Source organism: Heterodontus francisci, chromosome 6, assembly GCF_036365525.1.
Source record: "Heterodontus francisci isolate sHetFra1 chromosome 6, sHetFra1.hap1, whole genome shotgun sequence".
In the NCBI taxonomy this organism is placed as follows: Eukaryota; Metazoa; Chordata; class Chondrichthyes; order Heterodontiformes; family Heterodontidae; genus Heterodontus; species Heterodontus francisci.
Genome location: NC_090376.1, coordinates 56,114,052 through 56,135,796, shown reverse-complemented (window position 1 = coordinate 56,135,796; position 21,745 = coordinate 56,114,052). Strand labels below are relative to the sequence as shown.

At 41.0% G+C, this 21,745-nt stretch overlaps 1 protein-coding gene across 1 annotated transcript; it reads right to left on the bottom strand.

The window, feature by feature from the left end:
* Positions 1 to 430: 430 nt before the first annotated feature.
* poglut3 (protein O-glucosyltransferase 3) lies at positions 431 to 21,641 on the bottom strand. The gene is made up of 8 exons (XM_068032851.1): positions 21,283 to 21,641; positions 20,567 to 20,764; positions 10,970 to 11,250; positions 10,664 to 10,874; positions 7,824 to 8,020; positions 5,992 to 6,186; positions 4,242 to 4,346; positions 431 to 1,481 (listed from the first exon to the last, which is right to left on the bottom strand). Exons 1-8 carry the CDS (start codon positions 21,482 to 21,484, stop codon positions 1,356 to 1,358), a joined length of 1,515 nt encoding a protein of 504 aa, XP_067888952.1. The 5' UTR covers positions 21,485 to 21,641; the 3' UTR covers positions 431 to 1,355.
* Between the last annotated feature and the right edge of the window lie 104 nt (positions 21,642 to 21,745).

Below are 21,745 nucleotides of genomic sequence, written 5' to 3'. Positions count from 1 at the left end.
CTTGCGTTCCCGATCTTCAGCATGACATGTGGCACTCATGTGCCTTCACTTTCCTGTCTGGGGAAAGCTTGCGCCACCGAGGTGGGGAAGGGGTGAACTCTGCATTCTGATGGGTATTGGGGGCGGGGAGGGGGCAGGAAAGGGGTGAACGCTGTTACAGTGTGTTATTTCAGGGCTGGCAGCCTTTTAAAAATGGCGCCAGCAGCTGCTTCTTCAACAAGTGATGTCGTGAACGGCGTCGCCAAAGCTGCCCCAGCCACGATTGTGTTGGGGGGGGTGGTGGCCAACATCAATATGTAAAGTGGTTGCCCGCTGCATAAGCATGATGAGATCAGACAGTGACTAGTTAGGTGTAGCTCAGGGTTCAGATTTCACAATCTCTGAATGAACCTGAGACTCTAAGAGCAACAGCTGTTATTTAAAGACAGAACCAGTTTATCATGAATCGTTTATAGTCAAGTTAGATGTTTTGCAGTCAATGTGATCTCCAATTTCGAGTATAAGACTGCCCGAGTTAATTTACAAATCATTTGCAATAATTATTTCCTTCTCTAAAAGGTGAACAGTTTGGCACTGAATCTCTTCACTATAAAAATGAATCACATCGCAACAGAGATGTAAACATCTGTACTGGAACCTACAACTTCTGAATCATAACTTGTGCTCTATACACTATGAAATTGTTACTTTACAAACATACAGTTTGGTATTGCTTGCAAGTTTCAGCAGAACTGGTATGATTATTTAATATATAAACCATACCTTGTGAAAGATTAGAATTGTAGTTTACAAAACAAGTCTTAAAGAATCCAGTATATCTATATATGCAGTGAGCCTATGTTGAAGTAAATTGGTTTTGAAAACTGTCCATTATAATAAATACAAATTCTGACTCTAGGATCAAATCAGATGAGCCCTGATAGACTACATGCAACACTGTGCATCATGCTTACTGACAAATAAAACCAGATGAAATACATTTGCTGTGTTTTGAATTGCAAATTACAGCTTGAACTAATTTTCAAGTAACTACAAACTAACTCTAAGTTACAAACTTCAGCACATTACCCCTGTTTTCAGTTCAACTTCTAATTTCACATTTCATATAGTCAATTTGAAGCCACAAGGGCGGAATTAACATGAGACACAAAAGCAGCATTAGGTTTAGAGAGAAAAAAAAAGTGTGGTGAATAATAGCTACTGAAAGTGACATACGAACTAGGAACAGGAGTAGGTCATCTTAGTTCACGTTTAAATGTACATTACTCCAGGCCCTTTCTGGAAACAGTCTAAGAAATAAAGCAGGATTTTTCAAGTAATGCAGACAAAATTAAGAGGCAAGATATTGGTTACAATTAAAGTTCTTCCTTTATATTGGCTGTTCTTTTGCAGTTACAGATAGATTCATGATCGGTTGGCTGAAGAACATGCTCCATTCCCTCTCGAATTTCAGGCTTAGTTGTCTGCCTTTTGGCATACTCCTAAAACAAAACAACAGAAAGGAAAAACTTTGAATTAGAAGAGTTGCTACCGGTTTTACAGTTGCAATTATAATACTGTACGGTAGAAAAGGTTACTTTCTAATGACAGGCAGCGACAAAACGGTACAAATACTTTAGGTGTCCCAAATCAGGATCAATGTCGTGAAGGGATTTATTACAAGTGGATAAATAACTTGTCCTGTTCCAATCCCTAAACTTGATGAAAATTGAAAGTTCAGATACCTCTGTTGATTACATGGCAGTTTTTCATGGGCAGGGATAGGAATGGGACTGATCAATCTGATGTATCCACTTTCTGCAGTACAGCAGACAAACCATTGGGGAATAGCATAACAAAATCTATGACAAGGGCATTAGTCAACCTTTTCAAATATTTGAATGTTTAGCTGTCACATTAAAAACAGCATTTAGTGACAAAGGTAAGGAACCATTCTCTCCACTTCGTTTCGCTTATAACAAAATAAAAACCTGAATCGTTAGGAGGGTGTCAGGAATCATTTTATCCACAACCTCACTGGGAACAATAGAGAATAACTACTTCTATGTCATCAAACTAGTTAAGTAATGTGCATTGCCCTTCTTTTCACATTAGCTTGAAGAACTACAGAAACATTAGTTACACCTTATGAATGAGCTAAAAGTTCAGTTCATACAAATAAATAAAATGGATTTTCAATAGCAATTTTAACAATCATTTTCTTTGCAATGTTATAACCCATTTCATAATTATTGGAGAAGTAACATTTTATCTTCTGCTAAATGTGAAACATCAGAACAAGATTCAGAGAATTCAAAAACATCTTCCCAAAGCACTTCAGCTTTTGAAATATAAATGACAACACTGGAACAAAAACAGAAAATGCTCAAAACATCCAGCAGGTTTATTGAAATATCCTCCAGTTCTGATGAAGGGTCACACTGAAGAATTAGCATATCTGTTCTCTCCACAGATGCTGCTTGACCTGCTGAGTGTTAGCAGCATTTTATGTTTTTGTTTCAGCTTTGCAGTCTCTCCAGTTTTTGTTTGACCATTGATTTTTTTTTAAAGTATGATTTATATCTGAGTTTATGATCCAAATATAAGTTCTGTATCTTACAATAATCTGTATAATGACCTTCGCTTTACTGTGTCAGCTGTGGCCCAGTTGGTAGCAACCTCACCTCCGAGTCAGAAGGTCTCACTCCAGAAACATGAGCACGATAATCTAGACCGACACTCCAGTGCAGTACTGAGGCAGTGCTGCGCAGTGGTGCCATTTTTCAGATGAGACATTAAGCAGAGGCTCTGTCTGCTCTCTCAGATGGACATAAAAGGTTCCACAGTATTATTTCAAAGAGCAAGTGAGTTATCCTCACTGTCCTAGCCAATGTCTAATTCCTCAATCAACATTAATGAAGCAGATTACTTCGTCATTATTACATTGTTGTTTGTGGGACCTTGTGTGCAAATTGGCTGCTGTGTTTCCTACATTACAACACTAATTACACTTCAAAAGGTACTTCATTGGCTATGCAACGTCTGAAGGTTATGGGCGACCCTACTTAAATGCAAGTCTTTTTCTTTTACTTTTATGTATGATCTGTCAGTTTTGTCCATCCCTTTTGTCTCATCATCAGGGAGACATAGAAAAGAATAGAAGCTAGAACCCACTTCCAAAATTGCTCACTCCCTATATTTTCTCTAAACAGGAGACGATTGAAAGGCAAAAATATCCCTACTCCTTTAGAAGGACCAGATAACTTAAGGCCTTTTAACATTATGTAGAAAAATCACATCCACTTGTTAGAGATTGTAATACAAAAGTATTTTTTCCAGAAGGAATGTCAATTCACACCATAGACTTCAGCAACCAAACCTACATACATCAATTCACACTTTTGTGAACATGCAAGCTGTGACAATTAACTTTATTTTGTTTATACGCAATTTTCATCAAGGGCATATTTGGTACAACAATGTACTTCAATAATATCCTAGTACAAGGCATTTGCCCATCCCTTAGTAACAATGCCCCTTATTGGCAAAATTTTTTTTTGGCATAATAGGTTATTTTCCAATTTTGGCACTATTTAGCTTTCTTAGAAGCTTCACCTGGACACTCAGAGTATAAATGAACTGAGTGTGGATCATATTCATACATCTTCATCCCTTTCTCTGCAGAAAGTGATGTGTCTCGGCCCACCCAACATTAAGACATGCCACTATGGGGCAATTTTGTACAAGTCCCAAAGATTATATCCTCCCTTTACCACTACACAACCAAATGAGAAAGTTAGGAAGTTACTGGGACATAGAAATACCTATAATTCAAAGACCCTTAGGTCTTTAATTCTTGTGCAGAGATTGTGAAGGGAAGAAAAACTGCAGTTTGCATCAAAAAAGACATTATGGACACAACACTGAGGAGAAGCTAACATATTCCAGTGATTTCCACTGTCGATTTTATCCCAGTAAATCCACATTACTATTGTGCAGACAAAATTAAGGATGTACAAGGTTCCATTAAGGAACCCTGAGTTTGTAAATAATAAAACACATAAAAATGACAAAAAAAAGCGTTGTTAAAGAAATTACCAAGGATCCATCCAGGATGAGTAGTTATCCCTAATGTTTCCTTCCATTAATGTTATCATCCACTGATCCAGCTGAATCAGAGCAACACATCCTAGACAATTCAGCACAAAACTGCCTTGCAGGACTATGAAATCTAATAAATGGATCTATTAAGTCTCTCAAACCTGTAAGACTATGTAATAGTAACAGTAAAGACTTGAAGGCTGCAGGAGCTCTCTAGCTAGAGCTTGTCCTAATCTGGCAATTTTCTGTGCTTCGGCATCATTATCCTAAGAGAAGACCAAGTAAGTGAAAAAGATTTTAGCAAGATGTACACTGCATTCCATTCAGAAACTTCTATTAGCCATTGCATTACTACAAATATAAAACAAGGACCACCCTTTGATGAATACTTTGTACTGGGATTACATCCATTACCACCCAAGATGACTGTTTTTATCTATTGTGTATTCATATTTACTGTTTTACAAGCATTCTATTTACTTTTCTACTATACTGTATTGTCAAAATTAATTTCTTCTGTTAAAAGATGAAAAGTAAAGATTTACAAAAAAAGGTTCAACTATGCCACAAACATATGTTACAGTAATATATTAAAAAATTCATATGTTTGAAGGGACAATTGCAACAGAAAATTAAGTTGCCTCGTAATAACATGCTGCCTCACTGTCTTGTGGGACAGAGATTACTGCATTTAATGCAAATTTTCTACATCAAATTAATAAGTAAACCTAATCAGGCAATGATTAACTGATTAAGTGTAACCAATATGACAATGATACTGCACTGTCCTAATAACTGTCCCATGAGTAGATAACTTGCAGCTGTTATCAATAAAACTATGTATCCCTAGAGGAAAGCATTAAAGTGATTATATAAACAGGCATTTAACTCAAGAATATACAATAACTCAAACCATTATTACACGTGATTTATACTGAAGCAGTGAGTTTGTTAAACTTAAGTAATTTGCCTTTAAAAAGGGCAACTTCACTACCAAGGATTTTTTTGAAATATCTTTCAAGTTATTGAAAGAAATTTATAAAATCTAGATAATTTTTCAATTCTGTTATCAAGGAAAACAAATCCCGAAACACCGAGGCTTCAAAAGGTAAGTACTAACATTTTGAATAAATTTGTTTTAAAACATGTATTTCACAATTATGTTAGTTATATCTAGTTTTGAAGAGTATTTATTCATTCTGCTGTTACATTTGTGCATAATTTATATTGTGTTGTTGCATATTACATTAGGTCACATCAATAAATAGTAACTTTTGCTCCTTTCCCACCCCCATACATTTCTACAGCTTTTATGTTGAAATTAAATAGCAAATGGTGATAATTAGTGTGGTGGGTGTGAAGCAAACTTTAGATAAAATTACAGGAGCCCCTCACCATGGCTCAGTGATACAGAGCACTGAGGCTTAAATGAGCAGAAATCCCAAGTTTGACCCCTACGATTAAATTAGCCATTCACATCCAAGTCAGCAGTGCATTACTTCAACTGGTCTCAATTCCCCTTCCACTTTCTCCCCTAGACCCTCCTTTCCTGAAGGTGCGAATGCAGGCTGTGGTGTGGTGTGGTTCTAGGTAATCAAGCAAGTATCAAGGGACTACTCAACAGAAAAGGTTGATTTTGTTGTACTCAATACATAGAAATTCGCATTTACAGAAGTGATTGCCATTCAGAAATCAGGAATCGGAACTGTGGCCATTTTATTCTCTATCCAGCCTATGAGACCAAAGTTAATTGTAGCACTCATACTGCACACGGAGAGACTAACTCAGTATAAATCAGAATTTGAGCAAGACCTTACTAGTCTGTATGGTTCAGTGACACGTCACATTTACCCAATGAGCTTTTGGGGAAATTCTATACATTTAAATTGAATAACATTGCAACTTGCTTACCTTCACCCATTTAATCCTTTCAATAACATCACTCAAATCTCTCTTCAGTGGAACATAGTGTTTCCATGGTTTCAGAGATCTGTAGAAGTGCTCATAGTATTTAGAATCCTGCTTCAACACAAGGCTGTCACCCAACATAAGGTATGGGAACCTGTAAGCTGCCACAGTACCATCCACATTCACTTGGTATTTATACTGGAAAAATGTTCAGAAACACATCTCATCTCAATTTAAAAAAAGGGTTTGCATGAATATTAAAAAATGCATCCACAAAAACTCTAGAGATACTGATTATTACTATGAAAAGAATTACCTGAAGAAATACCTAAACTCCAAATTCAATAATTATCAAGTCACTTAATATAATGAAATACATGGTTGGCCTGATGTAATATTTTGATTTGAAGTTTATTCTTTGCTGAAATTTTGTAAGTTTTGATTCATAACAGGCAATAATACATCCGTTGTACAAAACCTCAAAAAAAATTACTGGTTCAACTTCACTTACAGAAACATAAATTAACAAGAGATATAAACTGTAGGTTTTGCTACTGAGCTTGAGTGCGCTGCTATGTATTTACCCCAAAGATAGAGTCTGCTTTACATTTAAAACAGGGTAGAGGAAATAATAACAGGGTCTAATTCAACATTGTTGTACCTGCTTTCCAGGCATGAAACAGGCACAACAATAAACAATTTAGCAGCCAGAGACTCGCACATGAACTGCACGAACATTCAGCTCAATGCTGAACTGGTCAGGTCTTTGTTCTTAAGGTGGTTTTCAATATTGAAATGAAGGCTCTTGGGTTCATTTTTGACCCAGATGCCCAAAGTTTTTTTTCCGACTAGTTCCTGATCACTATTTCCAAGTCTTGAGCTGCCTAACTAGGGTTCTGTAAAAAGGACAGCTACAGGATACTAAAAACAACAGTCTCAAACTCCTTGTAATGTCCTTTCTGTGGTTGGAAAGAGCAGGAATGCTCCTTCTGGCTCCACAAAACAACTGTGGACAGCTACTGGCCTGCCCACACCCCATCCTGATTGCCTTCCCCCTATCCCCACCAGACCTAATTGTGGGCCTCAGCCCTGGCCAAAACTGATTACGTTCCTGCACTGCACCTGAATTATGATAAAGCCCAAGGTCAAACGCTGGATGATCCTCAGGCCTCTCTATTTGGGTGCACGATCACTGCGTGCCACTGGAATTGTGTCCAGTTTCAGGTGTTACTGAGTTCAGGATCCAGTGGAGTTGTGCCTTTGGAAGGCTACCAATGTTTCTTAACTCAATGTATTTTTCAGACAGGATAGTAAATATTGATGACATCTTATGACTGCAGTTAACAGAACATCGGGTTGCAGTGGAGAGGCAAGGGGAGAGAAGGAGGGATAATATACATAGCAGATCATATCACATAAGGCAATATAATTCTCTTTCATGCCTGGCTCCCTTCCATGGAATGCTTCAGCATCACAGTGTGTGCTCACAAAACCTTGCAACGTTAATTGCGAGGCTCTAAATTTGTAAAAGTAAAACTAGTATTTAACATTTTTCCTTTTAAGCACCCTGTTCATCCATCTGTGATCAGATTGGTAATAAGTCGGCCTACAAGCGAAGGAATGACCATCCCTCCATCCATACTGCTCTATGCCAAAGAGAGAGAGATCAGGAATTCATCAGAGAGTGAGGGAAATTGAACTTGTGAACACCACTACTTGGAACTGTAGGCTGTTACTCCAATTTTGCATCTCAAGTAAATGCACTTTACAGCAAAATTTGCAAAATAAAAAAAATGATTTAAAAATAATTGTTCCATTTATCCACCAAATCATACCTTAAAGAAGTCAAAGAAACTGATCAATTGTGCTTTTCCAAGTTCTTTCTCTTCTTCACGAAAGAAGAAATAGGCAGTTATTCCAGCATCCAACAGCTCAGGATAATTTTTAGAGATCCTCACTAGTTTCAGCCTCTCTTCACGGCTGTCCCTTCCTCTCCAAAAAGCTTGCTCTGTTTTATTGCACCATGCAGGACCTTGTATTTTGTAAACAACAAAAACAATGTGAGCTATTTTAAATGCACTGTTATTGGCTCTTAATGCCTCGACTTACCCTCCTGGTCCCCATACTAACCAATAAGTGCTTCTCTCTCTCTCCTTTAATTTGCCATCATCATCCCTTTCCTCAAAAGCTAAACCCTTGACCCCACCATCCTTGTGAACTACCACCCCATCTCCAACCTTCCTTTCCTCTTAAGCCCTGAAATGTGTTGTCGCCTCCCAAATCTATGCGCTTCTTTCCCGGAACTTCATGACTAAATCCCTCCAAATCATTCTGCTCCCGCCGCAGTACTGAAACAGCTCCCATCAAAGTCACAAATGACATCCTATGTGGCCGTGACAAAAGTAAACTATCCCTCATTGTCCTTCTCGGCCTGTCTGCAGGCTTTGACACGGCTGACCACACTATCCTTCTCCAATGCCTCTCTACCATCATTCAGCTGCATGGGACTGTACTTGCCTGGTTCATTCTCATCTATCTAAAATCATACCCAGAGTACCACTTGCAGTGGCTTCTCTTTCTGCTCCCACATGGTTACCCGTGGAGCCCTCCAAGGATCTATCCTTGGCCCCTTCACATTTCTTATCTACATGCTGCTCCTCGCTGACATCATCTGAAAGCAGTTAGTTTTCACATATACGCTGATGACATCCAGCTCTATCTTGCCACCACTTCTCTTGACTCCTCCACTGTTGCTTAAATTATCAGACTGCTTATCTGACATCCAGTACTGGATGAGCAGAAATTTCCTGCAATTAAGTATTGGGAAGACTAAAGCCATTGTTTTTAGTCCCTGCTTTAAACTCTGTTCTCTAGCAACCATCTCCATTCCTCTCCCTGGAAACAGTCTGAGATTAAACCAGTCTGTTTGCAAGCTTGATGTCACATTTGACCGCGAGATGAGCTTCTGGCCTCATATACGGGCCATCGCTAAGACCGCCTATTTCCACCTTCGTAACATCGCCCGACTTCCCTCCTGCCTCATCTCATCTGCTGCTGAAACCCTCATTCATGCCTTCATTCTCTCCAGACATGACTATTCTAATACACTTCTGGCTGGTCTCTCACATTCTACCCTCCATAAAATTGAGGACATCCAAAACTCTGCTGCCCGTGTCCTAACTTGTACCAAGTCCCGTTCATCTATCACCCCTGTGCTTGCTGACCTACATTGACTCCCGATCAAGCAATGTCTTGACTTTAAAATTCTCATCCTTGTTTTCAAATCCAACCATGTCCTCGCCTCTCCCTATCTCTAATCTCCTCCAGCCCCCAAAGCTTCCAAGATATCTGCACTCATCTAATTCTGGCCTCAATCATTCCGATTTTAATCGTTCTACTGGTGGCCGTGCTTTCAGTTGCCTTAGCCCCAAGAACTGGAATTCCCTCCGTACATCTCCGCCCCTCTACCTCACTTTCTTTGTTTAAAGACACTCCTTAGAACCTACCTCTTCGACCAAAATGTTGGTCATCCTTATGTGGCTCAGTGTCACATTTTGTTTTAGAATGCTCCCGTGAAGTGCCTTGGGACATGTTATTAGGTTAAAGGCACTATATATGTTGCTCTTGTCCAAGAGTAACTAGGGATATGTAATAAGTGTCACCTACATCCTAATAAACATTACACAGAATAAGTTCCCAATAAGCAAGGGTTAGGACAGATGACCAAAAGCTTGAGCAAAGAGATGTATTTTTGAAGGTGGTTGGGGACGAAGCCAGAGAGGCAGAGGAGTTTGCAGAAAAAAAATTCCAAAAACTAGAGCGGAGGAACTGTTGTATTTTTAGGAATGTACTTCAGTTTGGTTGTAATTTCATAGTTTATACATCCATTCAGATTGTTAAATTTGTTCCACTAATTTTAAACTATTTCCCAGATTTTGCAGTAGAAATAACAGTGAGGCAAATATGCTCACTAAGTAAATCGGAGGGCAATTTCTGGCATCCGCACAAGCGCAGTTCAACACACAAATCGGAAAATTGGGGTCAGAGTTGCCCTGCTCCTCCAAAGGCTTTGCTTCGAAAGCATCTCGCTGAGAGACGTGGCATTCAAACACATGACGGGCATGAAGTTGCAGTATTTACCCATTAGATATCCACTAAACATTGAAAATTCTCTTTGCAAGTGTGAAGTCTCATTTCTTCAGATTTCAATTATTGTTGAAAATTTAAATTAAATTAAAAACTTGCTTTTACTTTTTCTTTGTTTCTCATCTCTCCCATCAGAACTGGTGAAAGGCATCGACTTGAAACGTTAATTTTATTTTTCTTCCCACAGATGCTACCAGACTTGCTGAGTATTTCCAGCATTTTCTGTTTTCATTTTAGAATTCCAGTTGTATTGGTGACCACATTTCTGATTAAACTTCAACTGCATGTGTCAAAAATGGAAGAACTACAGCCTCTGCAGAACTGACAAATTTACAAGTACAAAGAAAATGAAGAAAAAGGGGAACAAGAGAATGAGATGGCTACATACAAATAAAATGCTTGGGAAATATGCTCCTGTATGAAAAGTTTCATTTTAAATAAAAAGCTGCAACATTAGATGTCAGCTCTACTGAATTCATTGTGAAACTTGATGTTTACAAGTAAACAGAAATATAAGCAAACAACCTACCAGTCTGTCCTTGAATGGAGAGAAGGTCATTTGTTACACCACGCAGTGTTTCTAATGTAGAGCGTGTTATGTCATATGTCGGAAGGACAATATCAGCAGTGTCCTCAGAGCCACACCAAGAAATGATAGGCAAGGGGTTATCTTTCATTTCACGAGTTTCCAATGGCCAATCTCCAACATTTATATAGAATTCAACATTGGGCAATCGAACCTAAGCAAAGTACATAAAATAACTAAAAACGACCCATTTTGGAACAGATTATTGTACAAAAAACATTTTCAGACTGTAGTTTTATTAACACATACTTTTCTTGCTAAAGAAAGTAGCATTTCATCTGAAAACATTTTGAAGTCAGTGTACCGTCCCATGGTTCGTCGATAAATCTGGTTATTTAATATGGTGTAGTGAACAATTCCTCGATCACCAAATCTGTTTGGTACTTGTTCTAGTAGGAGTGAGAGATCTATACTCGGAAAATTAGTGAAGTCGCTAGAAATCTGTTCCTCTTCTGCAGGACAAGATACAGTATCTTTCCATGTCTGGGGCTCCTCTTCTGGACAGTAACAGTATTCATGATAAACTGGTCCTGATGACAGAAGCAGGAACGCAACATATTACTGTTACATGCAATTACACATTACCTCTGTAGTAATTAGCTATATTAAAAATTGTTGTTCAGAAGTTTTTTTTTATATCAATCCCCCATACATATTAAGCCATGCGGTGGCAAAGTTCAAACAAACTATTTTAATTTGCAAAGTACCTTGTTCACTAAAAAGAATGCCCCTACATGTTTACAAGAACAAGCAATGAGAATGCAACTTGTCAATTTGCAAATCTTTTTCATCTTTATCACAACTGCAAAGCAAATTGCTCAAGTTAGTTGATGAGAGGACTGTTCCAACTTTAGCAACATTGGAACAGGGCACTAAAAGAGTGCACAAGAATACCTAAAAGTCATCTCTGCACCTTTACATTTCTGGGCACTTACCTGAATTTAGGGAAAAGGATGAGAAGACCACTCATTGCAACAACTACAACTTTCATTTGTACTGTACCCTTAAGGTAAAAAAAAAATGAAATAATTTAGCAAATTGATAGCTGCCGAGATATCATAAGGAATTAAAGGCCAAAGACTAGAAAGTTGGGAATTTGAGAGTGCAGAAGTAAGTGACTTGCAGGAGGAGAGGAATTTGGGTAGAGAATGATACAAGGGAATGATCAGAGATCTTTGAAAAAGAAAACACCAATAAGCAATGTTAAAAGCAAAGTAAAGCTAGCTAGAAGACAGTACAACATGGCCGTTTTAACAACTAACCATTTAGATTTCTTGCTACTGGTACTTTGTCTCTGGTGACTGGGAGAAAAACCTGTTCTGATCCCCCACAGGCAGTACTGCAAGACATGGGAAGACAGGAACAGAGGCGGGGGGTTGGGAATGGGGGGGGACCCCCAAAAATACTGCACCGGTTGGAATGTCAATTTCAAGGGGCTGATACTGGCGCTGCCAACAATGAGCAGCGCCAGGGGAGGGCGGGACAGGAAACCTGTCTCCCCCCATTTGAGGCCAATTAATAGTTTAGAAGCTTGTTCAGAGCTGGTCAGAGGCTGACCTTTTAAAGGGACATTTAACCCATGCCTCCAGAAACTGACCAGCTGAAAGCAGGAGGGCAACGAGTGGGGAGGCAGTTATGGTTGCCCCAGGGCATCACTGTGGCCTCGTTAGAGGGTAAGTGGGGCAAAGGGGTCTGGCATTTGGTAAGGGGGTGCCTTGGCACTGCACAGGTGGCAGGGAGAGTCAGTGCTCGGGCTCAAATAGGGTCGGCAGCCCCTGGCATCACAGGGGCAGAAGTCTGCCAAGGACAATTAGGCAGCCACCTGCCCAGAAGCATGGTTCCAGTTGGCAATGGGCCACAAATGTCAGATTTTGGGCACAATGGTGATGAGGGGCAAAATCATCCTCAGGAAGGGCAGAATCCTGGGTGAGGAAAGATGGACAGGAAGGCAACAGAGGTCAAATTCTCAACCGCCGAAAACCAAATTACCTGAAGATGACTGAGAACCAGTGCCACAGGAGACTGCGACTCTCCAGACAGATGTGCCCTCCTCACCGAAGACCTCGCATCTCTCAGAACTGGTTGCCATGTCCGGCCAGTGACCGTCAAAGTCACCGTGACCTATAACATAGTCGTTTCTGGCTCCTTCCAAGGATCTGCTGAGGACCTCAGTGGCATCACAAAAACGGCTGCACACCACTACATTTTGCTAGTCACTAACGCCCTCTTTGTGCTGCCCAACTCTGACATTCATTTAATGACAGGGGTGAGAGAACCAGGAACAAATATCAGAGATAAATACCAAGTTTCACAGAATATTGGGGCAGATAGATAGCACTATAGTAGGGAATAGTAAGTTATTAACTGAGGTCAGAGTAAGGGAGAAAGTCATAAAGTCTGAATCAGGGTTAATATGCATGTATGTGAATGCACCAAGTGTGGTTAATAAGATTAGTGAAGTACAGGCGCAGATTTCCATGTGAAAATATGGTGTTGTGGCCAATAGAGAGACCTGGATCATAGAAGGGCAGGACTGGGTGTTGAATATTCCTGGATACAAGGTGTTCAAGAAAGATAGGAAAGGGAAAAAAAGGGGAGGGGTGGTCGTATTGATTAAGGAGAGCAGTGCAGTGCAGTGCTGGAGAAAAAGGATGTCCCAGAGGGGTCGACGACAGAATCAATTTGGCTAGAGCTAAGGAACAAAAAAGGTAAGTTACATTGGTCGGTGTTGTCTATAGGCCACCAGCTAGTGTGATGGACGTGGAGGAACAAATTTGCAAGGAAATCACAGAGAGGTGCAAATATTATAGGCTAGTTATAATGGGGGATTTTAACTATCCAAACATAGACTGGGATAGTAGCAGTGTAAAAGGCAGGGAGGGGCAAAAGTTCCTGCAGTGTGTTCAGGAAAATTTTCTACAACAGTATGTTGCAAGTCCAAAGAGAAAAGAGGCACTGCTAGACCTGGTTCTCGGGAATGAGGTGGGCCAAGTGGATCAAATTTCAGTAGCAGAGCATTTACGGGACAGTGATCATTGTATCATAAGGTTTCCTATGGAAAAGGACAAAGAACAATCCAGAGTAAGAACAATCCAGAGTAAGAACAATCCAGAGTAAGAACAATTAACTGGGGGAAAGCCAACTTCAATGGAGTAAGAATGGACCTGGAGCGAATAAATTGGAGTCAACAGTTTGCAGGAAAACCAGTAGCTGAACAATGGGCTACCTGCAAAGAAAAGATATTTTGGGCACAGTCAAGGTATGTTCCCTCAAAGGTAGAGCGAACAAATTCAGAGCTCCCTGGATGACAAAAAAGATAGAGATTAAGATAAAGAAGAAAAAAAGCATGCTTATACAGAGGCCAGGTCGAAAATACTATTGAGAACCATGCTGAATATAAAAGGTCCAGAGGGGAAGTGAAAAAGCAAATAACAAAGAGAGCATGAAAAGAGACTGGCAATGGTGAAAGAGGAGGTAATTCAGACACTAGAAGGGTTTAAAATTGATAAAAGAGGATGTATTCGATAGGCTGTCTGTACTTAAAGTGGATAAAACACCAGGGCCGGATGAAATGCATCCAACGATACTGAGGGAAGGGAGGGTGGAAATCGCAGAGGTGCTGGCCATAATTTATCAGTCTTCCTTAGACTCGGGGATGGTGCCAAAGAACTGGAGAATTAAAACCGTTTACTCCTGTTTTTGAACAAAGCTGCAAGATAAGCCCAGCAACAACAGGCCAGTCAGTTAACTTCAGTGGTGGGGAAACTTCTAGAAAAAATAATTCGGGACAAAATTAAGAGTCACATGCGAGTTAATTAATTAACTAAGGGAAAATCATGTTTGACTAACTTGCTGGAGTTTTTTGAGGAGGTAACAGAGAGGGTTGATGAGGACAATGCAGTTGATGTGGTGTACAGGGACTTTCAAAAGGCATTTGATACAGTGCCACACAACAGACTTGTGAGCAAACTTGTAGCTCATGGAATAAAAGGGACAGTAGCAACATGGATATGGAATTGGCTGAGTGACAGGAAACAAAGAGTAGTGGTTAATGGATTTTTTTGGGCTGGTGGTAGATTTGTAGTAGAGTTCCCCAGGGATCAGTGTTGGACCCTTGCTTTTCCTGATAAATATTAATGACCTAGATCTTGCTGTCCAGGGCACAATTTCAAGGTTTGCAGATGATATGAAACTTGGAAGCATTGTGAACTGTGAAAAGGATAGTGTAGAACTTCAAAAGGACATAGAGAAGTTGGTGGAATGGGCAGACAGGTGGCAGATGAAGTTCAATGCGGAGAAATGTGAAGTGATTCATTTCGATAGGAAGAACATGGAGCGAAAATATAAAATAAAGGGTACAATTCTAAAGGGTGCATATGTGCATATATCATTGAAGATGACAGGACAGGTTAAGAGAGTGTTTAATAAAGCATACAGTATCCTGGGCTGTATTAATAGGGGCATAGAGTACAAGAGAAAGGAAGTTATGTTGAACTTGTATAAGGCACTTGTTCAGCCTCTGCTGGAGCATTGTGTCCAGTTCTGGGTGCCACACTTTAGGAAAGACGTGAGGGCACTGGAGAGAGTACAGAAAAGATTCATAAAAACAGTTCCAGAGATGAGGAACCTCAGTTATGAAGACAGATTGGAGAAGTTAGGACTGTTTTCGTTGTAAAAGAGAGGGCTGAAAGGTGATTTGATAGAGGTATTCAACATCATGAGGGGGTCTGGACAGAGTAGATAGAGAGAAACTGTTCGCACGCATGAAAGGATCGAGAATGAGGAGGCACAGATTTAAAGTATTTGCTAAGAGAAGCAAAAGTGACACGAGGAAAAACTTTTTCACGCAGTGAATGGTTATGGTCTTGAATGCGCTGCCTGAGAATGTGGTGGAGGTTCAATTGAAGCATTCAAAAGGGAATTAGACAGTTATATGAAAAGGAAGAATGTGCAGGGTTATGGGGAGAAGGCAGGGGAGTGGAACTGAGGGAATTGCTCTTTTGGAGAGCTGGTGCAGACATATTGGGCCGAATGACCTCCTTCTAGACTAACGATTCTGTGACAGTTACGGCCTCACACGGACAAAGGGCACTGGGTTTTTCCTCCATCACTGGATTCCCCCAGGTGCAGAGCATCAAAGCACCCAGTGAGATCCATCAACAGAAAGGGCTGCCACTCCCTCATCGTTCAACTGGTCTGTGGCCATAACAAGAGCTTCCTCTATGTGTGCCCTTGCTTTCCTGGCTCATCATCCACCAGTCCTAGCTGCCCCAGATCTTCACTCCAACCCCCAAAGTGCATGGGTGGATACTCGGGGACAAGGCAACTCCCTTGAAAATATGGCTACTGACCCCTCTATGGAGCCGCAGACAGAAGCGATACAACTGATGCTATGTGCTCAGCAGGACAACAATTGAGTAGGGCACTGGGTTTCTGAAGAAGTGATTCCAATGCCAGTCGGGTGTTGCCCCCCAATACCCTCCAGCAAGGGTCATTGTGGTGGTCTGCTGAGCTCTCCATTACGTGGTCCTCCAGAGAGATGGACATTGAGGTTGATAGGCTCAGGAAAGAGACAGCTCATCAAAGGAGGGTCAGAAGTTAATAGAGGAAGAATTGGAGGCAGAGGGAGATGATGCTGAGCAGAGAGCCTCTAATTGCACGACAATGAGGCCTCCTCTTTCAGGAAGAGGACCTCCCTCTTCTCCCTCATGGCCTCTAGCATTAGATCCAGGTTGGCATTGATGAAGTGAGGGCCTGCCCTTCCCCGGGTGCCAGGTCTCATCTTTCTTTCTTCCGGTGGTGGAAGGTTTTGGCACAAACTGCAGATTTCTCCCTCAGGACAACCAACAGCCTCTGTGATGGCTGCTGCGGGAGTCTAAATGAGTCCCACACTTCATCTGACCCACCTCCATTCCCACCCCCACTGCCTCTAAGTGGACAAGAAACCCATTTCCTTACCAATTAGGGCTCACCCCCATGAAATTCTAAACTTTAATCAGTTTCCCACCAGAGGCAGATTTCAGACCTACAAACATACCAGGTTCACAAGAACATAAGAAACAGGAGCAAGAGTAGGCCATTCAGCCCTTCAAGCCCGCTCCAACATTCAATGAGATCATGATTAATCTTCTAATTCAACACCATTTTCCTGCACTATCCCCGTAACCACTGATGTTTTTAATATGTAGAAATCTATCGATCTTAGTCTTGACCATACTCAACGACTGAGCCTCCACAGTCCTCTGGGCAGAGAATTCCAAAGATTCACCACCCTCTGAGTGCCTGCAACGCCCCATCTGTCTGGAATTGAATGTACTGTCCAGCTCTCTCAAAAAGGGCATTAATGACCTGGGAGATTCAGTGGTGTGTAGCCATTTGCAAGCTGCCAAGGTTTGCTATAGATCCTTGGAAGGCACCATGGTAAAGTTGTTCAAGGCCACAGTCCCTGTGGCAGCTACTGGCAGGTCATGGCGAGCAGTACTGCGAAGTGTGAGGTCTTCCGCGACATGGGCACAAACCACAGTGGCAATCTGCCTGGATAGGTGCAGGATCCAGCGGACACTGCTTCTCTGTCATCTCCAGGTAGCTCCGCCTTCACCAGCAGTTTCTATGCTGAGGGTATGGCTCCCATTGCATTCCTGCCCCTCGTCATGACTGGGGGTCTGCCTCTCCTCCTGAGGATGTTGCTCCTCATTGCCACTAGACCCAAAATCTGAGAGTCCTGTTCCCATTACCAGCTATTGCCTTCCTTGTGCTCAGCTGGACTCCCTATAATGTCTGGAAGCCTTATCCCCTTCTTTTATGCCCCCACGATGTCAGGATGACAACAACCCCCTGCACCTCCTAAATATGTACAGAACACTCTCCTCATAACCTGTGCATACCTGATGGCACCTGTTTGCCTCTCAGCCGTGCTTCGTTTTATGACCCCGCCTAAGTTGATGGTGCAGCCATGACTGGCTCCCTACTGTGTTGCCGCCTCCATGCACCTGGTCTGCCTTGACCTAATGTGCAACCCGTGCACCCCCACCAAAATCCCAAACTGGCCCTCAGTGAGCTCATTAACTATTTAATTGACCTCATTCCAGAATCGGGCAGGTTTCCAGGACCCACCTTCCTCCATCCTGTTGAAACTTGCCAGCAACAGGAATGGCAACAGGAAACCGGTTGGTGCTGCCATTTTTGACACAATTTAACTTTTCACAGCATTTTTCAAAAATATGGCCAGAGTTTCTACTGTTTCTTCTATAGCTTCCCACAGTCAGGTCCCCAAAATGCAAACTATTCTTTTCTGTTATTCGTCCAAATTCTCCATTTTAAAAAGTGGAAACTGTTAGATTATTACCCATGCGCTCCCCTGCCATCAGGTAACCTGTCTGGCTTCATTAACCAAGATCACCTCCAGCATTATACCCCTCCTTCTTGGAAGAAAAATATACTGATTAAAGAAACAGTTCAGAATGCAGCCTAAAAATTCTTCCTCACTTTGACCACAAATCATTTACCTTATCCCAACTGCATTAGGGTAGCTTAAGTTTTCAATTATTTTAACTATTACTGTAAATCTCTCAATTGCTTAAAAATTTCATATTTCTTTCCCACTATTTGGAAGTCAATATTGAACTTGTAATGTGATAACACATCCCTTTTTGCTACTTAATTCTCCCAGATTCCAACTGAGCACCATCAACAAAAATTTTCCTTTTGACAGTTGTATTCCATTTTTAAGTAACAGGGCTATTTCTCCGCCCTTTTACCCTTATCCATTCCATAAAAAAAATTTACAGCCAAAATTTTTGTCTCAAATCTCACCCTGGATGAAGGCAGATTTCTGCAAGGGCATGTCATGCCCCTCCATTTTAAATAGTGCCTCTAACGCCATGACTATTTCTAATGAACATAGGAACAGGAGCAGGCCATTCGTCCCCTTGAACGTGCTCCGCCATTTAACTAGATCATGGCTGATCTTCTACCTCAACACCATTTCCCCACACTATCCCCATATCCCTTGATGTCTTTAATATCTAGAAATCCATCGACCTCTGTCTAGAACATACTCAATGACTGCTCTCAGCTCTCTGGGGTAGAGAAATCCAAAGATTCACCACCTTCTGAGTGAAGAAATTCGTCATCATCTCAGTCCCAAAATGGGGCTACCCTTATTCGGAGACTGTGTACCCTAGTTCTAGAACCCCCCCCCCCCCACCCCAGCCCCCACCCCCCACCCCCAGCCAGGGGGGACATCCTCCTGCATCAACCCAGTCAAGCCTTGTAAAAGAATTTTGCATGCTTCAGTGAGATCACCGCTCATTCTTTTAAACTCAAGAGAATATAGGCCCAGTCTCAATCTCTCCTCATAGGGCAATCCTGCCATCCCAGGGATCAGTCTGGCAAACCGTCGTTGTACTCCCTCTCTGGAAAGTATATCCTTCCTTGGGGAAGGAGACCAAAACCGTACACAATACTCCAGGTACAGTCTCATCGAGGCTCTATACAATTGCAGCAAGACTTTTTTAATCCTGTACTCAAATCGTCTTGCAATAAAGGCCAATATACCATCTGCCTTCCTAATTGCTTGCTGCACTTGCACACTTGCTTATGAACAAGGACACCCAGGTCCTATTGGACATCAACACTTCCCAATCTCTCACCATTTAAGAAATACGCTACATTACTGTTTTTCCTACCAAAAGTGGATAACTTCACATATGTCCACATTATATTCCATCTGCCACGTTCTTGCCCACTCACTTAGCCTGTCTAAATCCCCTTGAAGGCTTCCTACATCCTCCACACAACTTACGTTCTGACTTAGTTTTGCGTCATCAGCAAACTTAGAAATATTACATTTGATCCCCACATCCAAATCATTGATATAGACTGTAAATAGCTGGGGCCCCAAGCAGTGATCCTTGTAGTACCTCGCTAGTCACAGCCTGCCAACCTGAGAATGACCCTTTTGTTCCTACTCGGTTTTCTGTCCGTTAACCAATTCTCAATCCATGCCAGTATCACCCCTAATCCCATGTGTTCCAATTTTGTTTACTAACCTCTTGTGTGGGACCTTATCAAAAACCTTCTGAAAATCCAAATACACCACATCCACTGGTTTTCTCCTTATCTATTCTGCTAGTTAAATCCTCAAAAAATTCCAACAGGTTTGTCAAACATGATTTCCCTTTCATATATCCATGTTGACTCTGCCCAATTCTACCATTATTTTCTACGTGTCCAGTTATCACATCCTTTATAATAGATTCTATCACTTTCCCTACTACTAATGTCTTTATACATTTGTATAAAAACACAACAACTAACTTTTTGTTGTTGTTTATTCTCTCCTTTACTGTATTTTTCCTTAAACTCTCTTTACTGCTCTCTGGTAAGCCTTTCAATATCCCACAATGAATGTTTTACCCTTTGCTATACTTGTACTTAGCTCCCATCTCTCCATTGGTCAATTTAGCCCAAGAGGACATTGACATTGGCTAAGGTAAGGTGAAACCCATCATTTCTCCAGAGTTTCCTCTTGCCCCAGTGCCACCTCCAGAATATGCATTCCAAAACCCCTACAATTTCTTTATTATGCAAAGTGTTTTCAACTATTTCTGGAACACAATAACTCACCTGTAGTTCCCAGTACCCTCTCCCTCTCATCATGTGGTTTTATTGTCCCATTATACTAAATTGACTAAAAACAACCATAGTAATAACATTGTAAGTTCAAGCCAACTATATTTCAGTGTTGAGCTCCAGTTCAGGCCAACCCCCACTCACTAAGAATGTTTCTTACTCTGCAGATTTCTCACAACTCCTACATCCAAGTTTTTTAAAATTTGATGTTACCTTTTAAAATATATGGAGACTGGCCTACATGTTGACCTTCATGAAATACTTCAATCGTTAGCCCCTCTGTAGCAGTTCCATACATTCGATACCTCATAAGAAATGTTCCATCATTTCGATCCAAGGGTGCAGGTACGTAACGCCGAACATGTTCTCTGGAGGACAGCACTTTGATCACCACACTGAATGTATCACTCCCTAGATTAAAAGGGCAAATTAATCACTTTAATTTTCCCTTTCTCCTACCATACAATTATTAACTTAAACATACAGATTTCAAAAAAATGTTTCCAAAGAAAACAATTATAATATATTATAAAAGATAGCATCTTTGATCTAGAGGAATGTCTCAACAGAAAATCCACATTAGATTGTCTTTTAATTTGCACAAACATGTGAGCATAGAAATTTGATTACATTCTTTAAATAGCTCCCAGATGTCTGGTAATGGTCATGACTGTTATAATTCGATGTGGGAAATCTATTCTATTTTTGTAGAAGAGGGCAGATGCAAAGCAATACTGACAGAAACGTTTAACAATTATGACTTTATTGCTGGACTTCAACGAAGTTAACCTGCACCTGGCTGCACAGAAATATTACAACTAATACAGTTATAAACGTGAACAGATCCAAAACTGATTATCATGTTATTAACTAGCAGTGAACAAAATGGTTCAAAAGGTCCAAACCCCAACAAAGAACAATTTACATACCAGGAGAATCGGTGAGATTTTCTCCTGTATAGGTAACTGCCTGGATGTAGAAATATCGAACCGGCAGCACAACATCAGCCCTCAGACCCGGCCCCCAGACCAAACTTTTTACAGCACTCACTTCCTCTTTCCTTGTTTCACATTTAGCAACAGAAATCATAAAAAACATCAAAAAGACGCAGAACAAACGCTGCCGCTGCATTTTTTTTATCAGCTCCAATTCACGGCGAATGCATTTGCAAGCCCCACCACCCCGCCCAAAATCTTCAATCCCACCCGGGGCTGGTCAACATCATTGGCTGCCTATCACTGGGAGTGCGGAAACCCCAGCGGCTGCGGGGAAGCAAGAACCTCACGTCGGAATGAAAGGAAAACCTGGAACGGATCCCTGGTGGAGCAGAACCGAATACCAACAACTTATAGTCATAGTCAAAGTTGCATTTATATAGCACCTTTAACCTAG